General features: G+C 34.8%; 1 protein-coding gene across 2 annotated transcripts in view; it reads left to right on the top strand.

The window, feature by feature from the left end:
* Positions 1-14,633, top strand: part of PTPRQ (protein tyrosine phosphatase receptor type Q) — a 178,085-nt gene that overhangs the window by 27,703 nt on the left and 135,749 nt on the right. The window contains exons 10-17 of one of the 2 annotated variants that reach the window (XM_040989957.1): positions 2,239-2,419; positions 2,891-2,893; positions 3,673-3,834; positions 3,930-4,109; positions 4,653-4,760; positions 4,881-5,162; positions 12,163-12,345; positions 12,692-12,793. In XM_040989957.1, the coding sequence (XP_040845891.1) occupies positions 2,239-2,419; positions 2,891-2,893; positions 3,673-3,834; positions 3,930-4,109; positions 4,653-4,760; positions 4,881-5,162; positions 12,163-12,345; positions 12,692-12,793 (1,201 nt within the window). The remainder of the gene's footprint in view (positions 1-2,238; positions 2,420-2,890; positions 2,894-3,672; positions 3,835-3,929; positions 4,110-4,652; positions 4,761-4,880; positions 5,163-12,162; positions 12,346-12,691; positions 12,794-14,633) is intronic. The other variant, XM_040989949.1, reaches the window with a different exon arrangement.

Raw genomic sequence — 14,633 nt, 5'->3', positions numbered from 1 at the left:
CTTAAAATTACTACTTACTTCTTTGAAACCTGGCATCTAATCTAATGCCTTTTTCCAAAGAGACAAAGCTTTAGAAATATCTATGACCTGGCACATTTAAGCTAGGTTTCTTGCAATACCAATATTCCCAAATTGGCATGATAATAGTCTTTCTAGTGAATGCAGAATTGAATAGAAAGACACAGAATCCAAATTACTAAGTTCAACCTTTGTGGTGAAATGGCTCCCTATCAGCAGAGATGCTTAAGTTAGGTAATTGATGACATGCTCTGGTTTAACTCTGTAATTTGACATGAAAAGAAAGTATTGAGAGATTTAATGCAAAATCATGATTCAGGAGACAATCCTTTGTGCTGCCTCACTCTTTGCCTAGTGTCTTGCACACGGTAGATTCTCAAAGGATGACTAATTGATAGTGGAAACAGCTGTGTGGTTTAGGCATAAAGCATGGACTGGAATACCAGAGCATCTTTAAATTATGTTGATGATTCATGCCCTTCTTGACTTTCGTCTGGAGGCAGCATTCACGTGAGCTGTTGGAAGATAGGCACCTTTACTGTCTCTCATGCATGGTTTCTTATCCCAACTTCTTCAACACAACACTTTGAGTAAAACTTTTGACTGTCTTCCTGCTTTTTTTCACAGAATTTTTTTTCTGACTAGTGACTTAATAAGAATCAGATAACATTATTTCACAATTGATTTGTAGATTGGAGATTTTCTTGAATAATTTCTATATCCTTAATCTGTCAGAAAAAAAAGCAGTATTTAGATAAACTGCTTATGTAAATGGTTAAATTTAACCAAGCGGCCCTAAAATTTTGTGCCTTTCTGAGATTTTTCCTGGGCTTATTTTTAAGTATTAATATTTGTTGCTAATAAGAAATAGAAAACCTGCCTTGGATTCTAGGAGTGAAAACTACTCCTAAACATGTAAATAAAGAAAGGTATTCAGATTCTATAAAAACAACTGGGTGCTATATTGTGAATTTATTTGTAAATTGTAGGGATGCAAGAATATGGACTAAAGGAATTTTATAAATTTCATAATTCTAATAAAATAATTTAATAAGCATTTTGGTGGGGGCATTGATAATAAACCTGGGAAGAATTGACTAAAAGTAGCTTTTGCCATATTTATTTCACGTTTTGGCAGTTTTTAGACATGTGTCACGAAGGGAAGAATGAGTTACTTTTTGCTGTAGAGTTGGCTCCTATAGTTGCTACTCCTGCACATGAATTTGAAAAGCAGTCCCAAGCTTCAGTGTGGTCATATGTGCCTCTGAAATGCATGGATATTTCACCCATTTCGTAATTCTATGCTCACGGCTAAACAAAACCATGGATTTTTTTGGCATCATATGTAGTCCAAGATATAGATGGATTTTGATTAGAATCTAAATAATTTCATTCATTGTACTTGGTTCAGTTTCTTAAAGCAACATTGTCTTTGTTTAATGTTTTGCTTTTCCCCAAAGTTATTCTATATAACGAGCTAATGTTATTTTGATAAGGCACCCTGTCCTCACTGGTTCTATCACTTGTGTTGTGTGGGAATGGCAGAGAACCACAGGGTAGGACCATTACTTTGTTATCTTGAGAAAAACCTAGATTATATACATTTTTAATCTCCCTATATTTGCATTTCCATATTTACTACTTTTTATGGGATCTAAGAATACTGCAAATATTTCTTCTGTCAAGAGTCTTATAAAGATGAGCCATGAAGCTTGTTTTAAAACTGCTAAGAGGCTGCTGTGCTATAGCCTATGGCTTAACCTCATTATAGCTGAATGGATTCCATTGGTGCATATGGTGCAGGCCTCTCACATAAGATACACAACCGAGAGTATGTAGGGAAGGAAACAAAATATATTTCAGTAAGCCCATGTGCTTAAAACATTTACCTTTTTTTAGAGTGAATTGTTCAAGCATTTCAGAACTGAAACTCTTGCAGGTGGATATTTAATCTTACTGTGTATAAACTAACACAAGTCACAAACATTGATCTACCTCTTCCCAAAACATAATCTTAAAAAGTGAAGGGATTCCAGTGTGTTTCAGTGGTACCAGGTTTATCAAAGTTTGAGATTGTAACTTCAGAATATAAAAGAAATAATACTGTCCTTTTAAAAACAATGATGTCAAAGTCATAAGTGTTTTTAAATTAATAGTTGATTTAAGTCATTAGTAGTAACTATGATATGCAGTCCAGTAAACGTGTACTTTTAATTACAGTATATAAATGATCTCATGGTGCCAGAAATGGGGAACATAGCGGAGCCAATGGCGGGATTCTATGAAGGTTCAGCTGAGATATCATCTGATCTGTACTCAATTGCTTCATTCATATACAATGATCATCTGCATAGCGACATTCCTGCAAGCAATAGAGCTGGAGAAGAGAATTCACCAGTTGGTGGGTAAAAAATTGATTTTCTGTGTATTGCATTTAAACCACCAGTGCTAGTTAGCCAAGACACAAACCTTAGCATTGAGTTCAACCATTTTATTAATGGTCCATGGGCTGGAGTCAGATTTTCTTTTTTTTTTTTTTTGACTGTTGGATAAGCTCAAGCAGCAAATGGAAATGCCACACAGGCAGGAGCCGGCCCCCTCCTAACCCATTTGACCTTCTTCCTGGAGAAAGTAGCACCCTAGAGTCTCTGGCCAAGCTGCATAGACAATCAGTTATTGCAGTTGCCAAAGCAGGTGTGATGGGGAGGGATTAACATATCTTCAAATCATTTACAGGCCTCACACTCTGTACCTCTTTTGACTAATAGGTTTTCAAATGTCACTGGAGGTAAATAGGTCAGAAAGTTACAACTTCAGTGCATGGGGTGATAAACAGGTGTAGGTGACCCCAATGATGTGTTGATGTTATTAGTGGGTACATTTGTTCTTGTGGGTCAATGACTCTGGTTTCTAAAAAGAGAAATTAAAAAGACTTGAGTGAGCAACAAAAATCTGTGTTAGATTTCTGGTCTTTTGAAGCACTATTTGAGAAGAATATTTTAGTTCTTTTCATTTCACATGTGTTTCATTCCAAATGAAAGGTATTATTCTATTTTATGGCGTAATTAGTTTGAAATGCAGTCTTTTAATATGTATTTATTTAATTTACTGCTCATATCTCTGATGCCAAAAAATCAAGGCAACACTGAAAACTAAGTGTCTCATGATTCGGCCAAATGGCTAATTAAGCACAAATTTTAAGTATACCAAAATTCTAACACTGAAAATATTTATTCACTTTATTCAAATGTATTTATATGTCAATTATCCAAGTATCTTCCTTTAAAGTATTTCAAAGATCTCATTTTTTTGCTACTGTTTAACCCGGACTTGATTTTTTATATAATTTTTTTTGTCTTTGTTTTCAGAAAAAGAGTCCTAGCCAAAGTCTTTTTGAAAGTTATATTTTCTGAAAATGCTAATCTTATATTCTGCAGTATCATAAATCATCTCACAAAACTATACAGGGAGGCATTAAATGTTTATAAATATTATTGATGGGTATTCTTTTCTATTTAACTTTAATTATACATCTTCAATATGCAAGTGTACGTAGAAAGAATAACATAGAGGATGATTGAGATTTCACTGTGTGAACAAATGTAATTTTGGTTGTGAAGACAAACACCTTTTTTCTTAACTGATTTCAAATAGTGACCACAAGGAATCAGTATATCACTGACATTTCTGCTGAACAGCTGTCTTACATTATCAGGAGGCTTGCACCTTTCACTGAATACATGATTAGTGTATCTGCTTTCACCATCATGGGGGAAGGACCACCAACGGTTCTCAGTGTTAGGACACATGAGCAAGGTAAGAATGTATCCCCTCTGAAACAATTACCTACCAGTGCTGTTCTTGCTTTCCTGTTGTTGTACTCACATTAATCACTGATTCTTCTTTTCAAGTGCCAAGCTCCATTCAAACTATAAGCTATAAAAATATTAGTTCTTCATCTATTTTGTTGTATTGGGATCCTCCAGAATATCCCAATGGAAAAATAACTCATTATACAATTTATGCCATGGAACTGGATACAAACCGAGCATTCCAGATGACAACTGTAGATAACAGTTTTCTCATAACAGGTGAACAAAGAGCTTGACTTTTGTTTTACACATTCTTGTTCTGTTGGAAAATATTCCAGATTTGTTATTCTGTGCTGTTGTGAATCTGTATGAAATAGCTGCAGAAAAAAGAGCTCCACTGTGTTCTTTATACACAAGGAAATTTAAAGCATCCTAAGTTCAGTAGAAATTTCCTTAACCCAGGGAATATTATGTCTGGCGTATCAAAGTACTGCATTGTTGAAGACTTGGATGAAAGAATGTGAAAGTCAGCCAAATGAAGTAACTGCTGTGATATTTGTGCCAACTCACCTATGTCCATTGCCAATGTGCCAAAAATTAGTTTTCAAATTTGAAATGTTGCCTTAATATTGCAGGAAATGTATCCAACATTATCAACGTGGAATGATCTTCAACTCAAATGAATTTAGGGATATGGTGGTTACTTGGAAGCTGATTTAGATAACCATTTCCCAATAATTATTTTCATTAGCCCCTATGTTAGATGACATTAATACAAGAATGTTATTTTAAGTGCTTTAAGTTGCTTGTTGTTTTTCATAGGATTAAAAAAGTATACAAAATACAAAATGAGAGTAGCTGCATCAACACATGTTGGAGAAAGTTCTTTGTCTGAAGAAAATGACGTATTTATTAGAACTCCAGAAGATGGTAAGAAATGTCAGATATGATTTTAATAAAATGAAAGTGGTGTGCTATGTGCTTATTGTATCTATCAAGCAGAGTGCATGGCAGGATGCAGGTGCTTCAAATTTCCTTTTCTTTCCTCAGAGCCAGAATCATCACCTCGAGATGTTGAAGTAGTTGATGTAACTGCAACTGAAATAAGACTGAAGTGGTCACCCCCAGAAAAACCCAATGGGATTATTGTTGCATATGAAGTGCTCTATGAAAACATGGACACTTTATTTATGAAGAACACTTCAACAACAAACATAGTTTTAAGAAACTTAAAGCCTTACACCCTCTATAATGTCTCTGTGAGGTCATATACTAGGCTTGGTCATGGCCATCAGCTGTCTTCATCCCTCTGTGTAAGGACTGCTGAGACTGGTAAGCTTGGTGTATTTGTTTAGTATACAAAATGATATAGTAAGCATGGGTGACAATAGTGATTATTTATATGCATATATGTGATTATATATATCTATATAGTTTGCATATACAAAAACCTAATATCTCTCATTCTGTTGTATAATCCAGAATTCTTTCTGGCAAATGTTTGAGGAAAAATTTATTATATGATTTTTAAAAGTACAATTTATACAAAATGGGACTTCAAATAAAAAACAACCAATACATTTGCAAAGGCAAGATCTTGAGAAACCAAACATTCTTTGAGGGCACTTGGGAATTTTGCATTGGATACCTGTTTGTTTTCAAAATAGGAACAAGCACTGTGGTACCCACAGAAAGATATTCCTACCTTATGAGAGCAATGAAGAATTACAGCAAAAGATGATATCCTGGGAAGGCTCGGGATATAGCATTAGCCTGGACTTTTTTTTTTTTTTTAAGTTTTATTTATTTAAAAGGCACAGTAATCTGCTGTGTCACGCCCAAAATGGATGCAGTAGGAGGGACTTGGCCATGATAAGCTGGGAGCCTGGAACTCTGAGTCTCCTGTGTGGGAGCAGGAGCTTAAGGACTTGAGTCATCTGCTGGTCTTGCATTAGCACATGAGCAGCACACTGAGTCAGAAGCTGAGCAGCCAGGACTCAAACCAGCACTCAAATACATGACACTGGTGTCACAGAACTAACCCTTTGTGCAAAAGCACAATCAACAGATCTGGGTCTTTTCACATTTTATTTGGGGGCAGAAAGAGAGGGTGAGGGAGGGATGGACAGAGGGATGGATGGAGGGAGGAAGGGAGAGAGGGAGAATAAATGAATGACTGAATGAATGAGAATGAATTGCTCCCATCCGTGAGTTCAGTACTGTCTGTGCAGGGCTGAAGTTGGGTTTAGGAACTCAGTTGAGGTCTCTCTTAGGAGTAGAAGGAAGCTGACTGCTTGAACCATCCCTTGCTTCCAAGATATGTTTTTTAGAAACTTGGAATCAGGAGCTGAGCTGGGATGCAGGAGTATTAAGCCATGGTTTAACTTCTAGACAAACTCCCCACCTCAGGTTCTCTGATGTAGGATGCAGATAAGCAAGCAGTTGTGTGACTGGTTGGCCTGTATTTCAGTGAGGAGAGTAAAACTGGAGGACACTGTCATAAAGGTTGTTGACTGGATTGTGAAGTGATGGCTCATGCTAAGGGAGTTATACTAACAAGAATTTGTCTCTTTTCAGTGATGGCGAGACAAGTAGTACAAGCCAAGGTTTGGGAATATTTCAGAAGTTTTTAAAGAATAAGTTGATTTTAGTGCCAAGAAGTTTTGGTGTTTTGTACAGTGCACATTTCTGTAACCTTTTTAAAGAACCTTACTATTTTGTCTGATATCACAGTTTTATAATCATCATGTTTGTTGTGTAACTATTAGGAATATTCTGCAATGTAAAGTAAAAATTGAGAACCAAATGTAAGAGTAAGTTTGATCCACGCATTAAAAAGTATGAAGCATTTATTTATTGACTGGCCACTGGATGAACGGCATGAAATTGCAGTTTTTATAGTTTATAAGCAGCCAGCATCAGCAACTTTGTATTGCTTAGCCAGAGTTTATGTGATGTCCTTTTCTTGACCTTGAGGATGTAGAAAGCTAGTGAAGCAGCTTATCTTTAAGGAAAAGCATCCACTTGAGACTGTGCACCGAAACTAATACAATGAAATGACACAAAAGTGCCCATAAAGAATGATGATGTTGTAATTGAAGAAATGGGAGAGTGATAAAAGCAGAATTTAGTAGTATCAGGATATTCACTTTATAGTTAAGCTTAATTGGTATTAAACTGCACATTAATATATTTCATAGCTTTTACAGGTATGGCACCTAAAGTCAGTATTTTTGTGAAAAGTATTTGCTCTTTAGTGACTTGGTTTTATTTTTAAAAAAATACTTCATTTATGTAAAATGAACAAATTTTGTGTTTCACATATACACATTTTTATATTAATTGCGTTGCCTTATGTGACACAGTTTCATAGGCTCTGGGACTCCCCCAACCCCTCCTTGTACCCTTCCCCCATGGTGGATTCCTCCACCTTGTTGCAGTGTTACAATTCAAATTCAGTCAAGAGTCTTTCATTGCAAGCATATACCAAGCCATATATACACTTTTAAGAGCATAACAGCATTTCCTATGCTACTCCCCTTTCCTGGCTCCCACCATCACTTCTTATTTTAATGTTTACAATGACATACTTTCAGTTTGCACTATAGTCACAAGCTTAACCCTCTGCCAAATAAATAATTGCACAAATAGTAAATGTAAAAACTGCTGTTCCACAATAATGGAATCTCAAAATGTCAATTTTACTCACACACATGACGTTTTTTGCACTCCTTCCATGAGGCCATCATCACCTTAATTCCCAAACCAGACACTATAACAGAGAATGACAACTATAAACCAGTGTCACGGTTGGACAGATGACTCAGTTTTATTTCAGAGCAGGAAGTGAAATGAAATAAACCCATTTTGAACACATGCTAAGTGTCATGCTTTTCAGAGTTGTCACATATTTTGCCTTTTTGACTGTGAAACTCTTCAGTGATTATCTTCATTGCCTACTCAAACTTGAGGCACTGAGAGATGTATTCTTTCAACATGTATTTACAATGTGCCAACCCTACTGGAGATATAGTAATGCAGAAAAACTTGATTCCTGGTATTTTGTATTATTGTTGTCCAGTTGCTTGAGGACACTAAGCTAAGTCTGAACTCGAGCACATTTGTCTGTATAGCCAATCTCTCTTTCAAGGTATGTTGTGTCAGTAAAGTTGGTGAGTTATAAAACATGCCTAAGGTCTTTCAGTTCACTGTTTCAGTGATACTTTGTTTCCAGGATATGCTCAGTATCAGGAAGCAAACTTAAGGCAAGTTTTGTTTCTTTGGGTGGAGTAATCACAAATTTTAAGAACTTATGAACTTTAAGAACTTATGTTGGTTCAAATTATCCTTTTGCATAATCATTCCTTTTTAAGATATCTTTCTTTAAATTTATCCTTTAAGCAAATATGACAAACATTTCTGATTTAAGCACCATAAGTGGATAGTAATTTAAATGTTTTCTAAATATTAAGTAATATTTTATAAATTTATTTGTATTTCCAAATAGTGTTAGCTTGTCTACAGATGCTAAACCATGTATACCATACAAAAATCTTTGAGCATACTAAAGGTAACATCCAAAATATATCATCATGAACTACATTGTTTCTTTTATTGTTAGAGTTTAGATAGATTTATCTCATTTCAACTGATTACAATAATTTTTCATTCATAAGAGATCCCCTTTATAAAAACTGCTATGATTAGAAACACTCCTCATACTAATTTAGAAAATTCTAAGTGCATTATCACTCTGGAAAATCAGTGAGTCATCAAGTTTTTCTTGCTTTATTGGCCCAAAGCTCTAGTAATGGTATGTCGTAATGATTAAAAAATAAAATTGCCAAGATAATTATCCAGGGAATATAGATGCATGTTTATATCCTGGCTACCGTAAATGTAGACAAGCAATATGAGACACAATTTAAATTCCAGTGAGGGGGACCTGGCATGATAACCTAGTGGTTAAAGTCCTAGCCTTGAATGCAGGATCCATTAGGGCAGTAGAAGACAGCCCAAAGCCTTGACCCTCTACCCGATGGGAGACTGGGAGGAGGTCACCGGCTCCTGGCTTCAGATCAGTTTAGCTTCTGGCTTAGCTCCAGTCATTGCAGAGAGAAGATCTTTCTCACCTTCTCCTTATCTCTATATCTCTGGCTTTATAATAAAAATGAATAAAAATTTTTTAGAAAGTTTTTTCCAAAATTACAAAATATACTGTTATAAAAGTTAGGCTTACCTTTGCTAATTCCTTTTTTTTTTTTTTGTAACCTAAGAATGTTTCAATACAACCTTATTTGAGTTTCTCTCTTGTTTTCAATGTACTCTGTCACATTAACTGTATTTGTTCTTTGGCTAATAGGTATCACACACACACATACACACACACAGCATATAGGTGAAAAAATCCATTTGCGATTGTAATTTTAAATGATATTGGTCAGTATGGAGTAATGTTTATTCTGCTATTTCACCCATTTCTAAATTTTATGTCTCTAATTTTCTTGCTAGTATTATATTTAAATATGTTAAATTGTTAGTGTATTTAGAATATTAAGTGTAAAAAGTTTCCTTTTTTAACAGAAAAAAGCTAACAAATTCTGTAACGACAGTAAAATACTTATGTATTTGGCTTATAAATTGTTTCTTATAACTTCCCCCATTTGGTTATTAGTGTTTTTGTTCTGTGCAGGTATTTAAAAAAAAAAAAACCTTTGTCTTGGCAACTATAGTTTTTGATCTCTGGTGAATATTCATCTAAAGTGAACTACATGATATTTTATAAGAGTGTATTGGTGATATGTTCTCAGTTTTAGTAATACAAGTATGAATTTATTTTACTACTGCTGATTTGTCTGGGTATGGAATACTGTTTGTTTTGGCTGATGGTGATTATTCATAAGATTGCCATTCTTATTTGGAAGATGTACCTGCTTTATGATGGTGCTAGCATCTTCTGCCCTTTCATATTAGTTCTCTTAATGACTTGACTATGATATTTTTAAAAATTCCTGCCTTGAAAGTTATTGATATCTTTGAAGCTTGGCATTTTTAAAGTTGAATCAGCTCAGCCACCCATTATCTCTTAAAATATTTTCTGTATTTCTACTATTTCAGAACCTCTCAGCATATAATCAATGTCTCATAAAGCTCCTATATATTTTTCAATTTTTTTCCCTTGAGTGATGTTCAGGATAGCTTCTTTAATAGTACCACTTTTCCCACTAAATGCCCTTTTCATTCCTGTCTAATCTGCTCATTAAATACATCAAGAGAATCTTCAGTTTTGTTTTAGGAAGCCTCTCTGGTTCGCTTTCAGACTTGTTTGGTTGTATTATTTATCATTAATTAAAGAATTTTCTGTTCATTTTTTTTTAAAGTTTGATTTCTTCAAATATTTTTAAAAATGTGTATTTTTATTTTTTGGTTATTTCAGCATCTGAGGTTTTTGATGTCTAGCTGCTTCTGTGTGGCTGTTTGTAAATGTGGATATTTGTGGTTTTGTTTCTCCTTTTTCTCTGGCATTCACTATAGGCATCAGGATTTGTTTATGCAGTTAGTGATTTTATCAGTGAGCTCTTATTTCTTGAAACTTTATCTGTGAGAAATTTGTGTGATTTGATCTAAAGTTGATTTCTACCAGTGAGGTAATGCTCCTTCCAGATATTTACTCCTTGCACTTGCTTTGGAGCAGTAGTCACTCAGGACTACAGTTTAATTTTGAAGTAGGTGTTTCAGCAAGTGTACTGATATTATGGATTTGGGCTAATATCCTCATGAGACAGGCTTGAAATTCCAAACCAGTGAGGTTTAGCTTCCGTTTCCATCTGTGTGCTCAGTGAAGTGGGAGAACAGTTTCTTTCTGTGTGCTAGGTTTATTTCTCACACTCTGCTTTCTGAGAATGAATGCATTATACCACACAAGTCTGAAACTTGCAACGCAAGTGGAATTCCCTCGCACCTGCAGAGTTCAGAATGCCCCATAAAATTGCCAAACATAGTAGCACTGGTTGAAGTTGCATCCTTTGGGGCCACAGCTCTTTATGTGAGAGTATTCCTCAACATCCAACTACCAATGGATTTGTATTTCTCTATAAAGATTATAATGAGGAAATACTATTTGGCTATTTCAAAAATAAAAAAATCCTGCTTTCTACAACAAAGTGGATCCACTTGAAGACTATTACACTTAGTGAAATAAGCCATTCCAAAAGACAAATATAGTATGTTTTTGCTGATATGTCATAGCTAATGAAGAGTACAAAATTATGTAATGTATATGAGTGAAAATGAAATTTTGCTATTTGGTTATTTTTTTATAGTCCTTGAGTATATTCCTATAATAGTAATTTGTTAAAATACTTGGGACTTACAACATTCTTTACGCAGTGGAGGATTAAGCTTGTAATTGTAAAGTAAATAGAACGTATGCCATTGTAAAAATTGAAAAAAATATTGAAGGAAGTAGGAGGGAGGAAAGGAAATAATACAACAATTATCTTTATGTTTATAAAACAGAATATACAAAATACATGAAGTTAAAAGAAACACTAGGTTACCAGAACTAAACAAAACTCTCTAAGACAAACTTGGCTTTAGTATCATACTTTTGCACCTTGTTTTTATTTTTCAGTTATATTCACTTTTTTGGGCCACCAGGGATTTCTCATTTTGTTTTCAGCTCTATCGTGTCTTAAAGAAAATGTCTTTTAGTGCTTTATAGGAGTTTAGCTACTTTAAGAAAGATCAGTTTAGGCTATATTTTCAGTATTTTTTTCCAGGATTGAAATTCCACATACAGTTTCTGTACTTGAATAGACAGAAAAATACCATTGACATGGGGAAAGCTGGCATTTTAAGTAATGATATCTTGTCCTTAGGAAATAGTTTTGCTGCCAAGTTGTAACATGCAATCTCGTTTCTCAAAGGCATTCTTCACTTCTCCGCCTTGCCCTTGATATTTCTGTGGGATAAAATCTCCTCTCAACATTTTAACAGTTTTTTTATAATGAGAAAGGAATTTTAAGTGTTTTCAATTGTTTTTCTTGCATTTATATGCTCTGCTACCAAACAGTCTCTTACAGTCTCAAGTCCTTTAATAAAACTATCATTGTGCAAATGTTATTTTTCAGAATCATGTTTTTTTTTTATTAAATGTTATATATAGTTGTAAGTAGAACAGTTTGTCTACACTCCCCTCTGTTTAGCATATTTGTTCTACCCACATTCTAAATAGCATGTATATAAGTGAGCTACTGTACTTGGATGAGAATTTCAGCAGCATTGATTTTTAGGATGAAGTTCTATGATTTTATATTTTTGCTTTCTCTAGTTCCTGATAGTGCACCAGAAAACATTACGTACAAAAATATTTCTTCTGGAGAGATTGAGCTATCATTTCTTCCTCCGAGTAGTCCCAATGGGATCATACAAAAGTACACAATTTATCTGAAAAGAAACAATGGAAATGAGGAAAGAACTATAAATGCGACTTCTTTGACCCAAATCATTACAGGTGAAAGAGCAAATATAAAGCTAATATTCACATTTATATGGACATTGTGGCTACAAAATATTAGTTTAATTGTGTCACTGGTTTGAGGTTATTTTAGTGGGATATGCCTATTGTGTCATTTTAATTTAAGCTACCATAATTTACCTTGGTCGATATCCATCTTACCTGATGGTATTAGGAAGTTACTGTTGCCAAAGGGCCCATTTTCATGAGTTTTAGGGATTATTTCATTAGTTTTATGAACAACTTTTGGGAAGATTGTTGAATTGAGAACCATTTCATACTTTGTTTCTAGAACTTTCTTAAGGATGTTCTGTGTCAACCGATCTATTGTGTCTGTATATAGGGCTGAAGAAATATACCCAATATATGATTGAGGTGTCTGCTAGTACGCTTAGAGGGGAAGGAGTTCGGAGTGCACCAATAAGTATACTCACTGAGGAAGATGGTGAGTACAATAGGCCATACACATATACTTTGATTCCATAATATTTTAAGAAATAGGATAGAAACCTGAGTAACAAATTTCTGTAAGTTTGGGTAACAGTCACATACTGTTGTCAACATCAAGTGGATTTTACTATCACAGTGAGAAATAAGCTAGTAAAATGAGATTTATATTCAATGAAATCAAGACATCAGAAAGAAAGTGCTTTTACCACTTCTGAATTCATTAGTACTCTGTTAAGTTTTTCTGAGATGAATTTTTAAGGCAGATATTGAGTTTGAGTAGTTGGAATAGGCTCCTTGTCCTCACAGAGCTTATTGTTTTATAGAAGATGATCAAATTTAATGTATTACAGCTTTGTTTTTTTTAGTTATACATTCATAAAGATAGAAATCTGTATTAGTTTTTGAGTAGATTTTTGTTTATGTCACTTTTCAATGTATTTTGTAGTATTATGATTGTCTTCTTAATGAATCCAGACTATTTTCCAGGTTCCTTAACCAACCAACATGCCATTCCTGATTGTTTATGGCTTTCATATTGAATATCTAAACAGGCTTTTTCTTAATTTGAATGAAATCAATTTTACAACTGAAGCCAATTTACCTTGATACCTCGCCATTTTAAAGGCATGATTGTGCTCAGAAAATGATTTCTGAGAGATAATTTGGTGATTCAGATTTGCATTTATATTTCATATATGCTGTATTTTGAATGAATTTTTTGTTTTCAAAGGAAATTTCCTTTGCCATTAAGAGATGGATGTATTTTAAGTGTTTGTGGGTTATTGTTTTTATGTTTTATTTGATGGGCTAGGAAGGCAGAAGGAAATGGGGAGGGAGGGAGGGAAAGAGAGGGAGAGAAAGGGAGAGAGAGAGAAGCATTCCAGGTACTGATTTATCACCCACACGTTAGAATCCTGAAACTCATTCCAGGTCTCTAACATGAGTGACTGGCACCCAAGTTCTGCCTGAAGAGATTGAAGTTAGCAGGGAGCTGAAATGGGAATAGATTTTGGGCTTTAACCTAAGTGTCTAAAGCAGCGTCTTAACCATTGTGCAAATTGCCTCCCAGGGCTCTTATCCTAGCCTAATCCTTTTCAAGTTTCTGTCTCCTAAGTGTGATACCTCCATGGATTATTCTTAACGATTGTCTCTACTTACCATGCATGCTTCTCCAAGAAAACTTACCTGTCTTTTTTTTTTAAGGACTATCTTTATTTCTGAAGTTAAAATTAATAGTTTCTGATGGGTCAATATATAAAGTCTAGGCAAGAAAGATAGGTGTCCTTTCAATTTATATGATACTTGAGTATTAAGTCATTTTAGCAATGTCCTGGCAACAGCACCCTCTTTTAAATTTCAATTTCATCAAATATCCTGATGGTGATAATTTGAGATTTTAAATGAAAGACTCAAACATGTAGTAAATATACCCATATATTTTGAGCAGCTAGAGGTTTTACTACTCAACAGTCCCACATTATGCAAATTATGCATCTGAATCACCTGGGCTGATAAAAATAGAGTATTCAGATAAATTTTATTTGGGCCCAGCCGCATGGCTCAAAAGCCAAATCCTCACCTTGCAGACAGCAAGATACCACATGGGCACTGATTCATGCCCCACCTGCTCTCCTTCCCATCCAGCTTCCTGCTTGTGGTCTGTGTTGGGGATGGGGGCCAGTGGAGCTCAAGTTCTTGGACACTGGACCCAAGTGAGAGACCTGGTAGAGGCTCCTGGCTCCTGATTTTGGATCAGTTCAGCTCCAGCTGTTACAGCCATTTAGGTAGCGAATCAGCAGATGAAGGATCTTTGTCTCTCCTCTATAAATATGATC

Source organism: Ochotona curzoniae, unplaced genomic scaffold, assembly GCF_017591425.1.
Source record: "Ochotona curzoniae isolate NIBS_2020 unplaced genomic scaffold, NIBS_Ocur_1.0 contig_1014, whole genome shotgun sequence".
In the NCBI taxonomy this organism is placed as follows: domain Eukaryota; kingdom Metazoa; phylum Chordata; class Mammalia; order Lagomorpha; family Ochotonidae; genus Ochotona; species Ochotona curzoniae.
The sequence above is the reverse complement of the archived record's forward strand: the minus strand, read 5'-3'. Positions and strand labels throughout refer to the sequence as shown.